The sequence below is a fragment of the Cuculus canorus genome, chromosome 17, assembly GCF_017976375.1.
Source record: "Cuculus canorus isolate bCucCan1 chromosome 17, bCucCan1.pri, whole genome shotgun sequence".
In the NCBI taxonomy this organism is placed as follows: Eukaryota; Metazoa; Chordata; class Aves; order Cuculiformes; family Cuculidae; genus Cuculus; species Cuculus canorus.
In genome coordinates this window covers 255,822-275,190 of record NC_071417.1, presented here as the reverse complement: position 1 = coordinate 275,190, position 19,369 = coordinate 255,822, and the positions used below count along the sequence as shown (strand labels likewise).

The following is a 19,369-nucleotide window of genomic DNA, read 5'->3' as shown; positions in this document are numbered from 1 at the left end:
ATGCGATAATTTCACCATTACTCACACCAGCATCGTGCGCAACTTAAGGAAATCGTTGTGCTCTGGATTTTCAACTTCGACAACTCCCCATGGATAAAGACGGCCTCTGATTTTTTTCCCTTTCACCTCAATAAGTTGATTGGATCCAATGACAGCAAAGGGAATGCTAGCCTAGTTGGGACAGAGCGAAAAAAGTCATCCTTTTGAGTTTTGATTGGTTGCTTTTTTGGTTTGGGTTTTTTTTGTTTGGTTTGGAATTTTTTTTAAGAAAAGCATAAGACTTAAGTAGCAGACAGGAGAAGGGGAAGAGAAATGTTGGCAAATGCACCCTACTAAAACCCTTCCACATCAGAAACCAAACAAATTCTAGTTTAGGCACTGCAGTCTCTCATTATTAACACCTGTGGTTCTGTTAGGAACAGTTTGTCTTAACAGAGAAACAAAGGAAATGATTTTGCTTTAGGAACACTTGACTGTTGTTGAAGTACAGTATACTTCAGAAACAGATTAAAATAGGTAGAGAGTATTTCAAAATCTTTCTTGAAGTGTCACAGCACAGAGAGGAAATTACTTAAGAAAAACCTTTTATTATCTGCTCTAACAAGAGAAAAGTTAATGTAATAGCACAAGCATTCTCTCCCTTTACTTCCATGTTGAAAGTTTTGAGTCAGAAAAGAGACTGCAAATTGTAATTCATGGTGAAGAGTGCTTAAGTTTAAAAGAGAAAAGAGCACAAAGTCAAGACATTTGGAATTCTGATGAAGCAGAGACTGGAATAAAAAGGATTATAATTCAGAATCAACATCCAAAGAAAACTTGACTTTCCTACACATTATAAAGGAATAGTGTGCCTTTAAGGGTACTCTAGGCTTGAAGAACTAATGCAGCAAAGGAATAAATCAGGAGTGAAACTTGCCTTTAAAACCCTGGTTTGTTCTTTAAACTCCTCATCTTCATCAGAATCTGCATCAGGGAGCTGATAAATCCTAATGCCATGTTCAGAAATCTCATCCAGAACCTGTAGTTTACAAAAAAGAAAGAATAATAAGTTCTTACTTCATTGAAGAGGTACAAAGTTAAAAATACATACTGTTGATTTACTAGTCTGTCACATCTAGAAAACTTTCTGCTTTAAGCAGTCTGACAATGTACAGAAAAAAACATTAGCAGAAATAACAAAACAATCCAGAGTCCACATCACCTACATCCACAGTATGCAAGCATTAGCAGAAATTGCCATTACTTATGCTCAGAATTCACGTACTACCAAATCAGTTTGTCCTACAAGACCTTCTTACAAGGCGTTAATTTCATTCCATCTCTACACTGTCTGTATTCTCTATACATTATTTTCCTAATGAAATCACTGCAGGGATAAGCAGCCAGCATAATTCCAGGCCTTTAACAGTTTCAAAAGGTGCTACAAGCCAACCCTTTCTTCAAAACTGAAAAGAATGCTTCCACTGCCATACTACTAAAAACAGTTAAGTCAGAAATACCACCAAATAGACTGACAAATTTTCTTTCACTAAAGAATGCATGGTCATACAAGGAGAGCATAAGGAATGTTGGGATTCCGCAATAACTCTCCTCAAATGGATCACGGAAGTCTCAGAAGAAAAAGGTTAACCATGGAAACATCCTAGATAAGTACTCCCTAACAAGCTGCCACTGTAATGCCACATCAGACCCTGAAACAAGCAGTGGCACTACTGCCGTAACATACCCCCAGAGCACACCAAGTCTGGGGAAATCCAGGGGCGTGCAAGGTAACCGTAGAAGCATTCAGAAAAGCCCAGGTAGGGACTTGTGCTGTCATTACTACCTCTGTACCTGGACATTAACTTGAGAATACAAACAGCCAGACTTCAAATGGATGAGAAATCAAATGAGCCTTCCCATAGTATTGCTGGGTTCCTCATTCCTCTATGGTGCCAACTGATAGCTACAGTACAAATAACACTTGTCCAGCCAGAGCTTGATTATCAAACAGCTGTTTAAAATAAAACAATCCCTGACACCATTAGCAGAGGAATGACCACATAGGAACTCCAGCTGTTCCCCTGACAATGTTTTTCTGCCAGGTATGCAAACATCCCCCACACTCACGTGCACACCGAATAAAACACCAAGAGCCCCCACCCACAAAGAGCAACAGTCTCAAAAGAAAAAAAGAGTTCAGGGAATAAGTCTTGCCAATAAGCAATTAACAGTTCAACTAGCACAATTATATTTCAATCAATGCATGTTGTTACTGTTTGGCAAAATGGAAGATAACTAATTGGCACCAACTGATAATGCAAGATGCACAACTGGATTAGGTGGGGCAGCGCTGCAGTGCGATGTCTTTCAGTAGCTGCAGAAAAGAAGAACACACATGTAACCTGGCTGAGATCTTAAAGATTAAATGCAAGTGAAACAATAACGGGAAAGCCGACAACAAGGAGTGCTAGAATAACATATTACAGCTGTTAAACCTAGTGCTTTCCTGAGAGGAAAAAGAATCGCAATAAAAGCAAACTGTATTTTATGGTCCCAACAATGAAACAGCATTTTGCTTCTACAAATCTGAATTTTATTTGCCTCAGAGGATTCTGTGTTCCTAAAGATTAGCCTTCCCAGGGGAAATGAAAAAAAAAGTCAAAATATTAGTTCCCCTCTCATAAAGTCATTCTTTTGAGCAGGTTTCCTTAGCAGCCTTGCATGGCACAGCATGTGAAACTGCCTTGCATTTCTTCCCACTCAAGAGTTTTAAAAAATAACTTTGAATTCCAGAAAGATCAAACAGGAATTATTCCAAGCTGGGCTTCCTTTGCAAGCACCACAAACTGATCTTGCTGCTTAGCCCAAAGCGGCAAAACAAAAACACTTTACTTTAGATTGATGGCCAAATGGCAGATACACCTAAAAAAAAATTAGACTTCAAGCTGCTTCAACAAAGCAAGATTTTGATTCTTACTCCTGATTAGAGATACAGTTACCCAAGATGCTTTGAGTTAGAACAATATACAGTAGGTAGAGTTTCAAAGCTTTGGAACCACATTATACATTTGACATAGTATAAACTCAGTTTGCAGAGCGACCTTTGCCAGCAGTACAAAAAGAATGAAGACTTGTTTACCTGTTTCCTACCCGCTCCCTCAGACTGCAGCCTGAGTGCCACTGATCTCATTACATTTAGCCAATGCAGGAACACAATGTCCATACGTGTAAGTCAAGACTGTTTTAAAGACTAGTTACTTAAAGTGACTTCGCTCAAACTAGGGAGCACTGGACATGGATTAGCCCTGAATATGGTCAAGAGAGGTTGACTTTAAATTAATCCATTTATGATAGGACATGCAAGCTAGGGTTCACCTCCATCTTCCACAATAAACATACACCATAAGACCTCAAGCTCATATCACTTACAGAATTGTACTGAAAACCAAGCAATTCCATACTCACACTGGGAAACGTGTTTGCTTGTGCTACTGCCATGTTTCAGCTAAAACTGAATGTTAACAACACACAGTCCCAGAACACATCTAATGCACTGCCACTACCAATGGGCATCCAGTCCACTGGCCTAAATGAAAGCTAGCCTGACACAGCTACTCTCCATGCACTTTCAGACAATTTGAGCTCTCGTGGCAAATCATTTAGCTCAAAACCTGCTCTGTTGGGGTGCACTGCTTGCTAAGACAGATGAAGCCACAAATGGCCAGATTCTCAACAAGGGTACCTGGCAAAGGACAACAGCAGTGAGTACTACCCATCTCACACTTCCTGAAGTTTAGGTCCTTGGTCAGTATCACTCACCCCTCCTCAGTTTGAATTTACTTTATATTTAGCCTTAACACTGTATAGGTTGCATTGTTATCAGGCTCAAGCATTAGACCTACTCTTCTCTTAAGCCTCTCTCTCTCCTTCAGCGTCAGCGTGTCAGCCTTGGCAATCACAGGGACAATGTTGACTTTTCCATGCAGAGCCTTCATGAATTCTACATCTAACGGTTTCAGCCTGCCAACAAAAGCGAAAAAAAGGAAGAAAAAAAAGAGAAAGCTTTGTTTGCCTAACAGACCAAATCTATTAAAAAATTTTTATTTCAAGTATCCACATAAACAGCATTTCCAGAATAAACTAAGGCTGAGCACTTGCTTATAAGCTTGGTTGTGTAAAGGCTGAATTGCAATTAAAACTGTCACTATAAGATAAATTGGATATTACAAGCTTTTATGTTTCTGGGTGATAAACAACATAATACTGCCTGCTTCAAAACAATATCAAATGCCAAAAAGGGGACAAAGCAGAGGAGAGCACTAATCCCCAAAGACCATTTTAATTGCACTGGCTAACTGACAGTGTAGGAAGTAACTCAGTTAACACTGAAGTTAAGTTTCCAGTTCAAGTAAAGAACACGCTAATGAACATGCTAATGAACACAATCTAACACGTTAAAATAGAAAAGCTCAAGTGCTTTTTCTTACCCATGCCCGAAGGGAGAGATGAAGTAAAAACAGCAATGGACTCTGTTGTCTATGATGTGGCGCCTGTTTAGACCGCTCTCATCATGAAGGTATCTTTCAAACTGGTTGTCAATGTACTGGATTATTGTTTTGAAGCTGTGGTATGGGGAGGTGGGGGGGAGAAAGAGAGGCATCTTAGATCAGCTTTAAAATATTTTAAAAAGATAGAAACAGAAAGACGAGAATCACATTTTTATCAAGAACATTTCTAGTACAAAATTTCAACTTCCTAGCATTGTACCTACTATTGAGGAGAAGTAGTTTGATAATGCAAAAACACATTTTCATAGCAACTGCCAAATGCCTGCTTATGCCTATAGAGCTACTTTCAAGTGCTACTCTTTCCACTGGATAAAAAAAGTTCAAGTGCAAGCTGAGAAAAAAAGCATTCAGTGCCAAGACAACACAGAAAGGAACAGAAGATTGAGGATTTTCTGCTTTTTTAATGAGAGTAGGGGGTGAGGATTTGTTTTTAAACCAGCTGACAAATGACACATCCCGGATATCCTCTTGATTTACAACCCTGACCCTAGACCTACGTTTCTATAGTTACCTATGAAAATTCTGGTATTCTCGTCTGTTTGAATTAAGTACAAATACATTTGCAAGTCATGCACGAAAGCTTCACATGATTTATTAAGCTATTTTTGTTACCTTACAGAATCCTTTTCTGTTGGCAAAGAAAAATAATTCCTACTTAGTTCAAGGCAATTTAAAATATGCCCTGCAAAGAAGTAAAGGAACATAAAATTTGATCATGCAGATTAATCGGATCCAAACTGCAGTGACTAGAGAAATGAAAATACGAGGCATTACCAAGAAGATGGTTTTAAGATATTCCAGAACATATAGACACCTGCAAACAACATTAATATAAAAGGACACTTTATATTAAGTATTGCAGGGGAAGGAAATGAATGCACTGATGAAGACAAGATTAGGCAGATGACTGTGTGTCATGAACATATCTCAAACTACTTCAGGAAAAACTGAGCAGAGAAAGCTTAACTTGAAAAACAGTATTTCTGTTGTTGAGAAAGTACAAATTTGATGAGAAAAAAATAAGGAGGAAACAGGCAAGAGAACACACAAAAAAACCCCCAATCAGTTATCCAGAAAATGAACACACAGAACCATGGCAAATACTGTGACTGGCAGGGAAGGGAATCTGTAACAAAGATAATGAAAGAAAGTAACAAGAACGATGGGAGAGAACCCAGAGAGAATTTGATTTTCCAACCCTGAGTAAGCTCCTGGATGTAGGAGGAAAAAATCCATAACAGAAAAAATATATATATGGATGCTTATATCTTAGCAAGACTGGCACCATTCCAAGTCTTACTACAGAAGATGAAATGACAAAACATGGAATTTCTTGGGGTTTGACAGTGCTGTTTAAGTCTTTCAGAACCAGCATCTTAATACCCAAGTATGTAGAAAAATGACACCACAGTTTACATCCCTGTTGATCATGCTCTCCTCTTAGCTGGTGAAAGGTAACAAGACTGAAGACGTACAAGTATTAGGACAGAAACCAAGCACAAACAATGGGAAGGAAACTATCACACATTTCTCTGGCAATGTAATTAGTTTACGTGCAGTTTTCTAGCTCTAACAACTCTAATTTTCCCTATAAATCTGGCATAAGTGTCCTGTACCTCCTCACTTCCGGGAAACACCTGGCTTATACCACTGTGCTATCATTACTTAGTAGATAGCACATCCTGTATTGTAACAGAAAACAACACAGTCATTGCATTTCAACCCATTGGGGAAAAATTAACAATATCACCAAGCTGCCAAAAAACACAAAATACAACTTCACATAAGCCGGGGCGGGGGGGGGAAAGTTAGCATTCACCAGAAAGCAGGTATCAAAGAATGACCTGTGAGACCGCACCCAAGATGAAACAGGGCATATGATCAGCAATATTTAGCAAGTTAATCTGTAAACTGGTTTTGTCAACCATCCTTTTGGGACAGATGTGATCCCAAATCTGTACAAGAAGTAATTTTTTATTTCCTTCCCTCCTTAGGTCCTTTTCCTTCTGTCTGATGAAAAAGTTACTTTAAGGACATACTTCTCTCACGATCCCGATGTCCTTACGCATGGAAAAGTCATTCTGTGCTTCAAACCTCCCTCCACAGAGTTCTGCTTTCTCCAAACACACACCTACGCTGAGGCCAAAAGCATTCCTAAACGTAGTTTGATTCTAGAATGAAGAACCCCAGCTAGCACCAAAGCTTCACCCAGAGCCTAAGAAACTGTGGTTAGCAACCACCTTTTCTTACAGGCTCTTGTAAGTACAATGGCATTTGGAAAACAAAAAATAATCTACTTTATAGATTTAGTAGAACACATTCTCTAATAACTCATTTCTCAGTCCCATATTGTTATTCTTCCCATGCAGGAGAGCTACCGGACACACTCCTGACAACACACAATCCTTGCTAGCACTTCTTCAGTGATAGAAAACACAAAAATTTACCCCAGCTCCCATCCTTAAAGTCAAACTCTAAAACTAACCTCTTTCGTCAATGCAAAGACAGAAACCAAAAGCCATTAGGAAACCTACTCAGGAGAAAGACATTTGAAATTGGGTCAGTGACAGCTGCCTCCTAGAGACATCGTGACAGTTTTATTTACCTCTGTTCAAAAACAACCTTAGTAAAATTCACCACTCTGAAAAACAGGTAGTCTGCCCAAATCACAGCTTTCCCAAAACAAAGTATTTTATGAAACCTGGATTGAGATCAGCACCATCTACCGGTTAACCATAACTGCAGTAAATGCTCCTGAACACAAACCTAAGTTTGGGAATGCAAACTTGCTGCTTCCTCTAAAATAACCAGGAAAGAAGGCAGTTGCACTGGGTTAGTCCTGACTACAGTCTGAAACAGCCTGTCCATCCAAGTCCCTACGATATCCTTTAAAGACTAACAGACTTTATCAAAATAACACCCGTCATGACTCAAACAATGTCTTTTTATGTGACATAAGAACACGAGACTAGAGACAGACAATTAAAATGAACTGCATCTTTTTGTTTTGTAGTAAGTACTATTTGTTCTTGCAATGTATTTTAATCACAGAATCACAGAATCACAAGGTTGGAAAGGACCCATTGGATCATCAAGTCCAACCATTCCTAACACTCCCTAAACCATGTCCCTAAGCACTTCATCCACCCGTTCCTTAAACACCTCCAGGGAAGGTGACTCAAACACCTCCCTGGGCAGCTGTTCCAGTACCCAATGACTCTTACTGTGAAGAATTTTTTTCTGATATCCAACCTGAACCTCCCCTGACGGAGCTTCAGGCCATTCCCTCTTGTCCTGTCCCCTGTCACTTGGGAGAAGAGGCCAGCTCCCTCCTCTCCACAACCTCCTTTCAGGTAGTTGTAGAGAGTAATAAGGTCTCCCCTCAGCCTCCTCTTTTCCAGGCTAAACAACCCCAGCTCTCTCAGCCGCTCCTTGTAAGACTTGTTCTCCAGCCCCCTCACCAGCTTTGTTGCTCTTCTCTGGACACGCTCCAGAGCCTCAACATCCTTCTTGTGGTGAGGGGTCCAGAACTGAACACAGTATTCAAGGTGCGGTCTCACCAGTGCTGAGTACAGAGGGAGAATAACCTCCCTGGACCTGCTGGTGACCCCATTTCTGATACAAGCCAAGATGCCATTGGCCTTCTTGGCCACCTGGGCACACTGCTGGCTCATGTTCAGTCGGCTGTCAACCAGCACCCCCAGGTCCTTCTCTTCCGTGCAGCTCTCCAGCCATTCTTCCCCCAGTCTGTAGCGCTGCATAGGGTTGTTGTGCCCCAAGTGCAGGACCCGGCATTTGGCCTTGTTAAACCTCATCCCATTGGTCTCGGCCCAGCAGTCCAGCCTGTTCAGATCCCTTTGCAGAGCCTCCCTACCCTCCAGCAGATCGACACTTCCTCCCAGCTTAGTGTCATCTGCAAACTTGCTGAGGGTGCACTCAATGCCTTCATCCAGGTCATTGATAAAGACGTTGAACAGAGCTGGACCCAGTACTGAGCCCTGAGGAACTCCACTTGTGACTGGCCTCCAGCTGGAGTTAACTCCATTGACCACCACCCTCTGGGCCCGGCCATCCAACCAGTTTTCAACCCAGGGGTGTGTGCGCCTGTCCAGGCCAGAGGCTGACAGTTTCTGCAGCAGAATGCTGTGAGAAACCGTGTCAAAGGCTTTACTGAAGTCCAAGAAGACTACATCCACAGCCTTTCCCCCATCCAGTAGTCGAGTGATTTTGTCATAGAAGGTGATCAGGTTAGTTTGGCAAGATCTGCCTTTTGTAAACCCATGTTGACTGGGCCTGATCACCTGGTTCTCTCGCATGAGCTTCATGATAGCACTCAAGATTACCTGTTCCATGACTTTCCCTGGCACTGAGGTGAGACTGACAGGCCTGTAGTTCCCCGGATCCTCTCTGCAACCCTTCTTATATATGGGCACAACATCAGCCAGCCTCCAGTCTAGTGGAACTTCCCCAGTCAGCCAGGACCTCTGGAAGATGATGGATAGGGGTTTGGAAAGGACATCCGCCAGCTCCTTCAATACTCTAATATTTAATGTTTAATGTTTAATGTTTAAGATGGGTCACAGATTACTACATACAAACCAGTAAATCGTTCTACTTGGTCTGAATCATCATGGAATGACTCCATTTAGCAAGCCTCCAAGAAGAAAGGGGAAAAATCTGAACACGTAGGTCTCTAAGAAATATCTTAACAGAATAAACAAAGGCCATTAGAACACAATCAACAGGAAAAGCTTTATGTAACACAATGCACAGGCTGCAGAGCTCTTCGCAAAGTGGAAGGAAGCTCTAGTCAACAGCACACAAAATAAACAAGACCATGCTGCAGACCAGAAAGATGCCTTAGTGTTATTCTAAAAGTTCAATTACTTTCAACTTCATAAAGTAGGAAAAGTGGGAGGAAAATAAAAATCTCATTACAGCTTCAAATTTTCACTTAGTGTATTACATAAATTCACTGCCTTCATTTTTCCTGTTTCTACAGTGCACCATAGAAAAAGAAAACCAGGTCTGGTAACAATGTTCCTCAGAATGCTCCACACAACCACAGTTTGTCAAGAAAAGATTACAAAACACCCTATTAGCACTAGAGATGTTTACTTCATCAGCTATCCGCCTCTCTCCTGACGTTTAACTTACACTGAAGAACTCAAATCAACCAGTATTAGCTTTATGCTCCCCTTCTCTGCAGTGGTAGTTTGTTCACCTTAAGATTACCACCACCATCACCAAAAGTTGTCAACAAAAATTAATGTCTAAGCAATACAAATATTGTTAGTACTTCTTAAAAGATAACCACGTGGAAATTCAAAGTTTAGCTTCTAGTTGCACCAGAGTAATTCAAGATTCTAGGAAGCAATATATTTCATCTTTACTTGAAGAAATTATCACAAGGTCAGTTTTCAACAGTTAAAGAAAAGTGCACAACAATGATGAATTGGAAAGCATATTTATTAACAAACTTATTAATTCTAATATTGTTACAAATGGCTCAATTCCTTCATAGCTATTTCATCACTTTCTTTCTTCATGATCTTTCTGCTAATGTAATAATGTATGTTGCCCGGCGTATCTGCAGTTATTTCAGCCGCTAAATAGTATCAGAGATATTTAGGCCAGAGAGAGACAAGCAGCAACTTCAGCTTAAAAAAAAAAAAAGCAGTTCTATCCAAATTGCCAGTAGTACATCTAAAGGACATGGAATGAAAAGTATTGTCTTAAAAATACAGATACCGGATGGGCCAAAGACACAGAAAGTAAAAGACAAACAAGGTATTCCTCTACGACAGAACTCTGCCCTGCCAGAGCAGCTATGAGGACAGAAAGTTGACTGCAGTTGTTACAGAGAACCTTGCTGGAGGAAAGGCCATTCACTTTGAGGGAGAAACAGAGCCTAGAGAGTTCAAACAAACATTCTAAAAACATAAAATTGTAGTTGGAAGATTGAAGCAGGAAGATGTGTGAAGTAATACAGTTTTATTAGAGATGTGTATTTTAGACAATAAAAATTATGAGAGAAACTTGACTTGGAAGCTCTCACAAACTAAATGATCACATCTATGATGACGTGAAGGTGAACAACCAGAATGCAGAAGCGTTTAGGAAATTGTGCTTTACTGCCAGGACTCAGAGAGGACCCTTTACCATGGATTCAAGATAACACTCTACAAATGATAAAGATCATGAACCTGTTGCTTCCCTTTAGTACATCAAGGTTATCCAAAGACCACCAGCTGAACCACTTAGGTTCAGAGAGACAGACACACTAGAGTAGCATTTGGGTAAGACACAAACTCTACCAAGCAAAAGAGCGTTTACACACATACCAGTCCTGGCTGTTAATGGCATCTCCAAATCCTGGAGTGTCAACTACTGTTAAACGCAGTTTCACGCCTCGCTCCTCTATCTCTACTGTAGAAGCTTCAATTTGAACCGTTCTCTCTATTTTCTCTAAAATAAAGTAACATTTTGATTGTTATTGCACCCACCAAATGCTGCAGAAAATCCTGCAGGAGAAAACAATAGAGGAGGAAATGCAATCTGAAGTGTATGGTAGCCTACAAGACATAAAATATTTTAAAGAAAACAACAAACTAGATAGTCAATATTTAACACCACATTTTTGTAAATAAACAAAAAGAAACAAACTAAAAAAAAGGGGATTTACTCATGACAATATGCAAAAAATAAAATTACAACACTCCAAAGTATGCTAGATTCTTTGTTGAAAGGTATTTACAGCCCTAACCAGGACTCAAGGCATTACAGGCAAAAACATGAGAGGAAATTGGGATTAGAGGAAACCCATATTTTGGTATATTGACAGCTAAAAGATCTAGAGGGTTTGGTTTATTAATACTAGAGGGTTTGGTTTATTAATAACAACTGATAAAGAAACAGCAAGAGCTGAATCTCTGAAAGGAAATATAAATGAGAAAATGACAGCTCAAAAAATACAGTCTGGAGGATTAAAATGCACTGACAGCATGAAGAAAAGGTCTCATGAGTAAAGTCATCACCAGAATGAATGAATGTTCACTGAGAGAACATGAAATTCCATAGAGGATATGGAAGGAAGGAGGAACTGCAAAACCACATTTACCTGCAGCTCCAGGAATATAACGTTCTGGATAGAGATCAGTCAGGAACAAACTGTTAATTAAAGTGGATTTTCCCAAGCCAGACTCGCCTACAAACAAAAATAATTCAGGTTATTAAGCATATACACCTTTTATTCCAGGCTTTTAAAAGCACCTCCTCTTTCCCAAAGCCCACATTATGGAGGAAAAATAATTTATTCATCAGGATCCACCCTAACTTTTGAGATAAAAACATCAAAGGTTCAGCAAAGCACTTACAAAAACACTGGAAGCTTGTTTTTCCTGTGTTTTAAAAATGTTACATGAAAATGCTAAGTTTACTGTAATAGATTTCATAATAAAAGCTGAAAGGTCACACAGCACTTTTATCTATAGATCTAGCGATAGTCAGGTTACTTCAGGGAAATAACAGCTTTCTTTTCTTTTAAACTTACAAAACCAGAGCTGTAACTCCACTGCTGAAAATTTCTGAGCACTTTAAGGTTTTCCTAAGCAAGAAATTGAACCAGGAATGCTGTTAGGAGGGAGGATGAATACCGCTATCCCAAACTAACAGTTGAGCTTTGCACCCTTATAGCCGGGCTACATATCCTACGAAACACGAAACAAAGAATCACAATCAAAGAATTCTCCATGAAGTTCCAAAATTCTAGAACTTCAAGTCATACAAATTTTGTCCTACGTCACAGTAATAACACTAAATTTGTAAATACAATTACTAAATCTGTATTTCAAAAGGCATTTTTTCCTAACCCAAGGAATCAAAGGAGTCACCATTCAGAACAAATGGCCATGCTATTTAGATGCTACTAAACTCACCTTAGAGATAGAGAAGTTGTATATACTTATTGTCACAACCTATATGAAATAAAAAACTCTACACAAATTACCTATTTATTTTACAGACACTGCTGAATGCTCTGTCACCAAATAATCACAAACAGTACCACAGAGCACAAGAACACAACTCTCCATTTTTTCAATAACGTGCAATTCTACTACAAAAAGTTGAAAGTACTGTGGATTCCCTTTCTGCTTGTAGAACAAACTGATTCAATAAAAGAGTCATTCAACACGTCATTTAAAACCGCACTGTGCTACAAGGACTTTCCATCAAAGACTCCCTCACAGAAGATGCAAATTAAAATTTTAGTTACAATACCAGAGAGTCAGTACAGAACAGCAGAAAACATATGAACAGCATCACCATGCCAACAGCAAGAGATTCACCATATGCACTCATGCCTTCAGTTGGGAAATGGGAGACAGAGAAAGATTAGGCAACTATCCCCACCACCTGATGATGAGTCAGAAATACAAGAATGTCCTGTTGGCTCAAAGTCATTATCTTTAATCACATTAAAATCACACTCTCTCCTACCAAATATGACAGAAGAGTAGGAGATTTAATTAGAGAACGTAGAGAGGTTCAAAGCTTTTTTTTTCTGTGTAACAGTCAACTATTAAGCAGGAAGACATATATGTCTATATGAAATACATTTTCTGTTGTTGTTTAACAGTCAGAAATACTTACCAACCACCATCAGTGTGAATTCAAAGCCCTTCTTCACAGATTTCCTGTGAACCTGGTTGGGCAGATTAGCAAATCCCACATAGCCTGCCGAGTCGGGAAACTGACAAGAAAACAGAAGTGGCGTACAAATGAGATTCCCTTTCCCCTAAAAAGTTGAAACAGAGTTCAGTTGATTCTATACAACAAAGTGCATAAAACACATGAAACAATTTTTTGCTGCTATAGTGAGGCAGACCTTGAAACAGGCCTATTTACCAATCAGTCTGATATAAATAGAAATCTGGTAACTACCTTGGGCTACACAAACAAAAGCCTCTCCTTGGATTTAAAAAAAAAAAAACAACTGCAAGCTTGCAAGAATACTCTACTACTAATCTTAAGCAGCAGACACAGCTACAAATACCACAGATTTTAAGCTAGAGGTCAAGAATACCTGTTCAAATTTGGTATCTGCTGCTACTCCCTTCTACAAAAATAAATACTGCACACACACACATGTAGAAAAACAAGCACATTGCAAAGCAATGCTGAGATTACCAGAATACAATCACACAGAGATCTATCTTTGGCTTGTTTAGCTGTTCACCTATCTTCACAATGTCTAACTTCTAACACAAAAGCAGGAAAAAGAATTGTGTCTGAAAAACTTATCAAAGAGATTTGGGCTATAAAAAGGGCAGCCTGCTTCACCATCTGTTATCAACTGACTGAAAACCTAATAGGAGCCTGAACAAGAACTGCAGCCACTTCATTCAGGGGCCTGTGAGCCAGCTGGAATCAAATGTGTTCTTCACAGAGGAGCTTATGATGAGAGCAGTTCTTACACCATGCCATACTTCCCATGGATCTGGGGGGTACAGGGACATCACTTCAAAGGCAATTCGTTATTTGCTAACAATCTTTTTAAAACCCTACCAGATGGGCAAAAACATTAGAAGTGAATGTTTGTCAAATGAAACCTCCTTCTGCAAAGGCACCATTGCAGAGGTGTAGGCAAACAGTGCATGTCAGGCAAACATCAAAAGCCTCTCACTGGAATCACACACAAGCTCTGTTCTTCCTAAACAGTTCCTTTCAAGAAACACATCTGAAGCAGTAAGGCATCACTCATTCACTATTTTACCACGTCAGTAAAACCATGAATATTTTCAGAAGTTTAACAGATTCTAACCAACATTTTGCCTGTGGAACCATCTCTTTACCTTCACTTTTTCACCTGATTGAGACATGTTTTGGCACTCCAAGTTTCAGACACTGGAAAATAAAAACCATACTGCATGTTAGCCGACTTGAAGATTACATTTTAATTTTGAACTGATTGATAGCATAATAATCCCATTTTATTCTAGCAGAATGAAATGTCACATACTCAAAGTCTATCAGAACAAGCAAGCCACAATCAAAATGGCTGTTCTCATGAAGCTATTCACAGACAAGAAATTGCATGGGATTACCACAATCAGAATATGACATTTAAACGCTTCAAAGATTTTAAACCTGGAGGATTTCTTTAGAACTCCAAATCTTAAAATTCAGTATCCTTAAAGATCTGTCATCCACTCTGTCTTTAAAGAATGAAAAAGTATCCACCAAAAGCTAATGCTGAGTAGGCATGGTACTCATGATCTACTTTTAAGTTCTTTTATTCTGTAATTAGCTAACAGAACCTGAAATTCAAATATTCTGTTTCCAGACCACTATAGAGAATGGAAGAAGGAGGTCCTTTTTCCCTCCATTTTCACCTTTTGACTTATGAATTAAGTTTTTCTTAAAGATGGCTTACAAAAAGGTGAATGGAAAGTAAATGTTGTGCAAAAAATGGCATTTGAGAATTATGACCATATTAAAAAACTCTCCCGAGAGCAGGACATCCATGGGATTTCCAGGTAAATGTTTTAACATTATTTTCAGTCCCTTCAAAATACCATTGCTGAGTATAAACACTGCACCAAACTCTGCAAACCTCGGCACTTGGTGAACACATAGAAATTCACCCTGATCTGAAGGGCTACCAAAAAGATTTGTTCTGTAGTTTCAGACACTCAGAACAGCCGGGCTTGGCAAGCCCTTACCTTTGTACTCAGGGACGTTAGCTGTGCTACAGATTAGTTACCACAGCAATAGCAAGGCCCTGTTATGTAGAGAGGCTGCAGAGTGCAGGCAGGAAAGGCCGGAGTGCCAGGAGCGCTTCCCAGCTGAGTGTTTTGACAAGGCAGCTCTTGGCCCGGGAACACAGGGCAATGACCAACATAGGCACCTGGCGACTTCAGCAGCAAAGCTTTCCTGGTGGGCAGCCAGAGCCCCTCTGGCAGGACACAGACCGGTTCCCAAACACCAGCAGTTTGACAGACGCACCCTAGCAAAGAAACAATAGACGTCGGGCTAAAGGAACAGTCAAAGTTAGCAGAACTGCAGCTTGGAGTTTTAAAGAACACACGTCTTCAGCTTACCTGGCATTCCTCACGGGAATGCCAGGTGACAAGTCACTCAGCACCGCTGTCTGGTATTAGAGGTGAGAAGCGGGAACAATTTGGATTTAAATAAATATGGCAAGTTCTTCAATTACTTCTGCTTTAGCCTGACAGTACAGTCACATCCACTATGGCATTACCTGAGCTATTGGGTCAAAAAGCAGAAGAGTCAAAAATCATCAGCTGATTATGACACATCTGGCTTCAAAATTAGTCTGTCACTCCATAAAAATTTACACTAAATCCTTCTGCAAACATAGCTTACAGAGCCTGTTCTGTGCTGGGCAAGCCACACAAACCTCGTGCCTTACTCTGTCCAAACGGTCACTGTAGCCAAAGCTGCAGGACTGCTGCTCCAATCGAACCATGACTGCGGCACAGGTCTAAATGCCCACATATAAGTACGCAGTTATTTCCCACTGTATCATGCTAGAACAGAAGTATTCTAACTAAAAGTTAAAGTAAAAAAAAAAAGAGAGAAAAAAAGATGAGCCTGCTGTTCCACAACACCTCAAGGCCCAGAGGAACTCTCTGCTCTCTCAGACCATTTCGCAGTTCCTAACGCTGCCCGCAGGAGGCTCCCCAGGAAATCGCCCAACCACCCGACTTCCCCAGATGGCCTCGAGCTGTCTGCCTCAAGCTGTACCCTATCGATACAAATCAAAACCTTAAAATGAGCAACGCGCTCTACGTTACACCTTCTTACAGCACTGACAATCACCGTGTGCAAAGCACCACTTGCAAGCAGTAACTTCTCCATGGACCAGACTGCACCGACAACTGCCAAAACTTTGGGGTTCGGCTGCACACATTCATCCAAGTACTGCAAAGATGAGCGTCCAGCAACACTCTGGAGAGTCCTGCATCTAGAAATTGTAATGCTTCATTTTTCATCAGTTTTTCAGAATAAAAACCTAACTACTAAGGCAAACCAGAGCCAGCCACAGCGGTCCTGTTCTCTTTAGCTGTTTCAATCATTAGAAGATGAGCAAGCAGCACACAGAATATTTCAAAGAGAAAGGAACAAGATGAGATACAATGGCATTAACTCGCAAAATGCCGTGCAACTTTATTTGTGAATAACTGTGGGGCCCATTCAGTGGGTCCAGAAGAAAAAAAAGAGATACTGCGCTACAGTACAGTAATAGCTAAATCCAGTTCTGAACAAGGGATAACGTAGCAAAGTTTCATTACACACAGAGACAAACTCCTGTCCTGCACAGTGTGCTGTTGGGCAGTTGAAGGGAGCAGATCACCACGAAGCTCAGTGGGGCTTTCTCCTCTAGAACTACAGAGCCAGGAACTTGCCATCCTATCGCCTTCTGCAAAGAAAAGCACTCCAGTGAGAGAGAAAGAGAGGGGAAGGAAAATGGGTCATTTCCCCTGCTCCTGCCAAGATGCAAGAAGTAAACTGCTAGAAACAGGCAGATCAGGAGCTTCTTGATGGGAACAAGCGCGAAGGAAACGCCTGAAAAATGTACAAAGAGCCCTGCCATATAAGGATATCGAACCACATTTCAAATAATCACTTCAGAGTGACCTAACAACCCTCTGTAGAAGCAGAGTCACACTCCTGATTTACCAAATACCCATCTTGGCTATATAAATCTGATACATTTTAAGACGCAATAACCTAATGAGGAACCACAGAAAGCAGTAAAGACTTCAGTGAGTTTCCAAGTGCTGGAAAGGGTCTCAGCAATACTAGCTTTCTTAAGTCCTATTTTCAGACTTAAAGCAGACAGAGAAACAAGAATAACTCACAAGAATACCAAAATTTGTGACTTCTCACAAAAAGAACTTCAAAAACACACAAAGAAATGTCGCAGTCAAGTACTGAGGCAAGTAAATAAAAAATTAAAATGATTTAGAACTTCTGTCTTGCACATAGAGAAACAAGGAAGTCTCGTGAAAATTAAAGATTTCCTCATTGCATTCCAACCTTGATACTGGGGTACTCACATGCAAAGCAGTTAAGTCTTTGGGTTTGGACCTTATGTGACCAAAGCTGTGTGAATCACCCAGCTCCATCAGACAACAGTGGGTTCAGCAGAGCCCATTCTCTGCGCCCCCCCCCCGGGTTGGTACGACTTCTTCACCTCTGCAGTTGGAATCCCCTCCCAGGAGCTCCTGGGAGCGGCATCACTCCCTCTGCATCAATAATCCCAGCTACTTCTATTTTCCTCATCAGAAACCAATGTTGCCAACTGAAAGGCTCCTCTTCTACACACAAAAAATTGAATATATTCTATGTTGCTCTTATTTAGGAAAATAACTCCATCACTTCCACCCAACATAGAATTTAACTGCAAATTTTTTTACTGTGAGGGTGGTTACGCCCTGGCCCAGGTTGCCCAGAGAAGTTGTGGCTGCCCCATTCCTTTAGGTGTTCAAGGCCAGGCAGATGGGGCTTGGAGCAACCTGATCCAGTGGGAAGTGTCCCTGCCCACAAGAGGGGGGTTGGAATTGGATGGTCTTTGAGGTGTTCAACACAAACCATCCTACAATTCTATGAAATGCAACAACCACCAAGCTCTAGCATGTGCAGACAGGACACGAGATGCATGCTCGTATGCCACTGTTCTGCCTTCAGACTGGGATTCTGTGCTCTGAAGTTTTACAGGCTTAGCTTTGATCATGTATTGAACCAGTGACGCACAATGTAGATCACTACTGGGAACACATCACCGCTCATCACAGCAAGTCACATCTGGGCCTTTGAAAGCCCCATTGCACCCCTGTGACCTAACAGCACAGCAAGGAGAGGCAAGGACTGAGCAAGTAAGAGAAAAGAATCACGTGAGGGTACTGGTCTTACAAGGAAAAGGCCTAGAAAAGGCAATGTATACAAAATCCTAAATATTCTACTTCAAGTTCTATTTCAATGTTAACATATTGCTCTAGACAGCTTTCCTACTGTTACTTGAATTAATAGTCACTGAAAAGCACAAAGGCAGCAGCGATACCATCCATAGGGAGGAACGAGTGATGAAGTGCTTCTCGGTAACAACATGCTTCCTCCCAAAGTGCCTTTTGACAGTATTTTCCCAGAGTTACTGTGTCACAGAAAGTACTGTGAAACACCTGTTCAAGTGAACACCGGGGGCTTTCTTTAAACCCAAGAGCTAAACCTGCCAGCCAGGGTCGCTGCTCAGGAGTGGGGCAACCTTGCCTTGTGCCCGCACCGCTGAGCTGTCCTTGCACACAGACTGGCAGCACACAGTCAACACCGATGAGCCGCTATCTCCAATCACTTCCAAACCACGCCCTCTCTGACCTGCACGTGAACAATCATTTAAGACCCTAAAATCCAAAAATAAAGCACCAAGTGCTTGTTCAGGCTCCGCAGCGCCGGCGTGTCCATGTCACGAGCGCCTGACGACGCCTCGCGCCCCTCAGCAGCACCCGGGCCTCGCTTTAAGGGCCGATAATCGTAGGCACCGGTTCCAGGACGCTCCCCCGGGCGGGGGCAGGCAGGCCGGCCCGGCCCGGCCCGGCCAGGCCCCGCTGGCGGTGGCGGGGCGGTGTGCAGGGCGGAGGCTGCCGAGCCCGCCGCTTACCTGAGGCTGCAGCCGCTTCCGCCGGTGTCAGGCCTCGATCCGCCACCTCGCCCCGCCGCACACTCCCGCATCCCACACGCCACCGCGGCAGAGCGCCTCTCCACCTCCCGCGGAGCCGCGACTCTATGGTCCGGGC

General features: G+C 41.4%; 1 protein-coding gene across 7 annotated transcripts in view; it reads right to left on the bottom strand.

Moving 5' to 3' along the window:
- Nucleotides 1-19,369, bottom strand: part of LOC104054655 (septin-2) — a 36,072-nt gene extending 16,703 nt beyond the window's left edge. Inside the window, exons 1-10 of one of the 7 annotated variants that reach the window (XM_054082381.1) lie at nucleotides 19,234-19,359; nucleotides 15,460-15,558; nucleotides 14,405-14,456; nucleotides 13,203-13,302; nucleotides 11,671-11,757; nucleotides 10,895-11,018; nucleotides 4,470-4,604; nucleotides 3,885-4,002; nucleotides 917-1,018; nucleotides 26-171 (exon numbers count right to left, since the gene is read on the bottom strand). In XM_054082381.1, the coding sequence (XP_053938356.1) occupies nucleotides 26-171; nucleotides 917-1,018; nucleotides 3,885-4,002; nucleotides 4,470-4,604; nucleotides 10,895-11,018; nucleotides 11,671-11,757; nucleotides 13,203-13,302; nucleotides 14,405-14,431 (839 nt within the window). In that variant the 5' untranslated portion in view covers nucleotides 14,432-14,456; nucleotides 15,460-15,558; nucleotides 19,234-19,359. Of the gene's footprint in view, nucleotides 1-25; nucleotides 172-916; nucleotides 1,019-3,884; nucleotides 4,003-4,469; nucleotides 4,605-10,894; nucleotides 11,019-11,670; nucleotides 11,758-13,202; nucleotides 13,348-14,404; nucleotides 14,457-15,274; nucleotides 15,425-15,459; nucleotides 15,559-19,233 lie in introns of those variants that run through there. The other 6 variants (XM_054082375.1, XM_054082378.1, XM_054082379.1 and 3 more) reach the window with 6 other exon arrangements.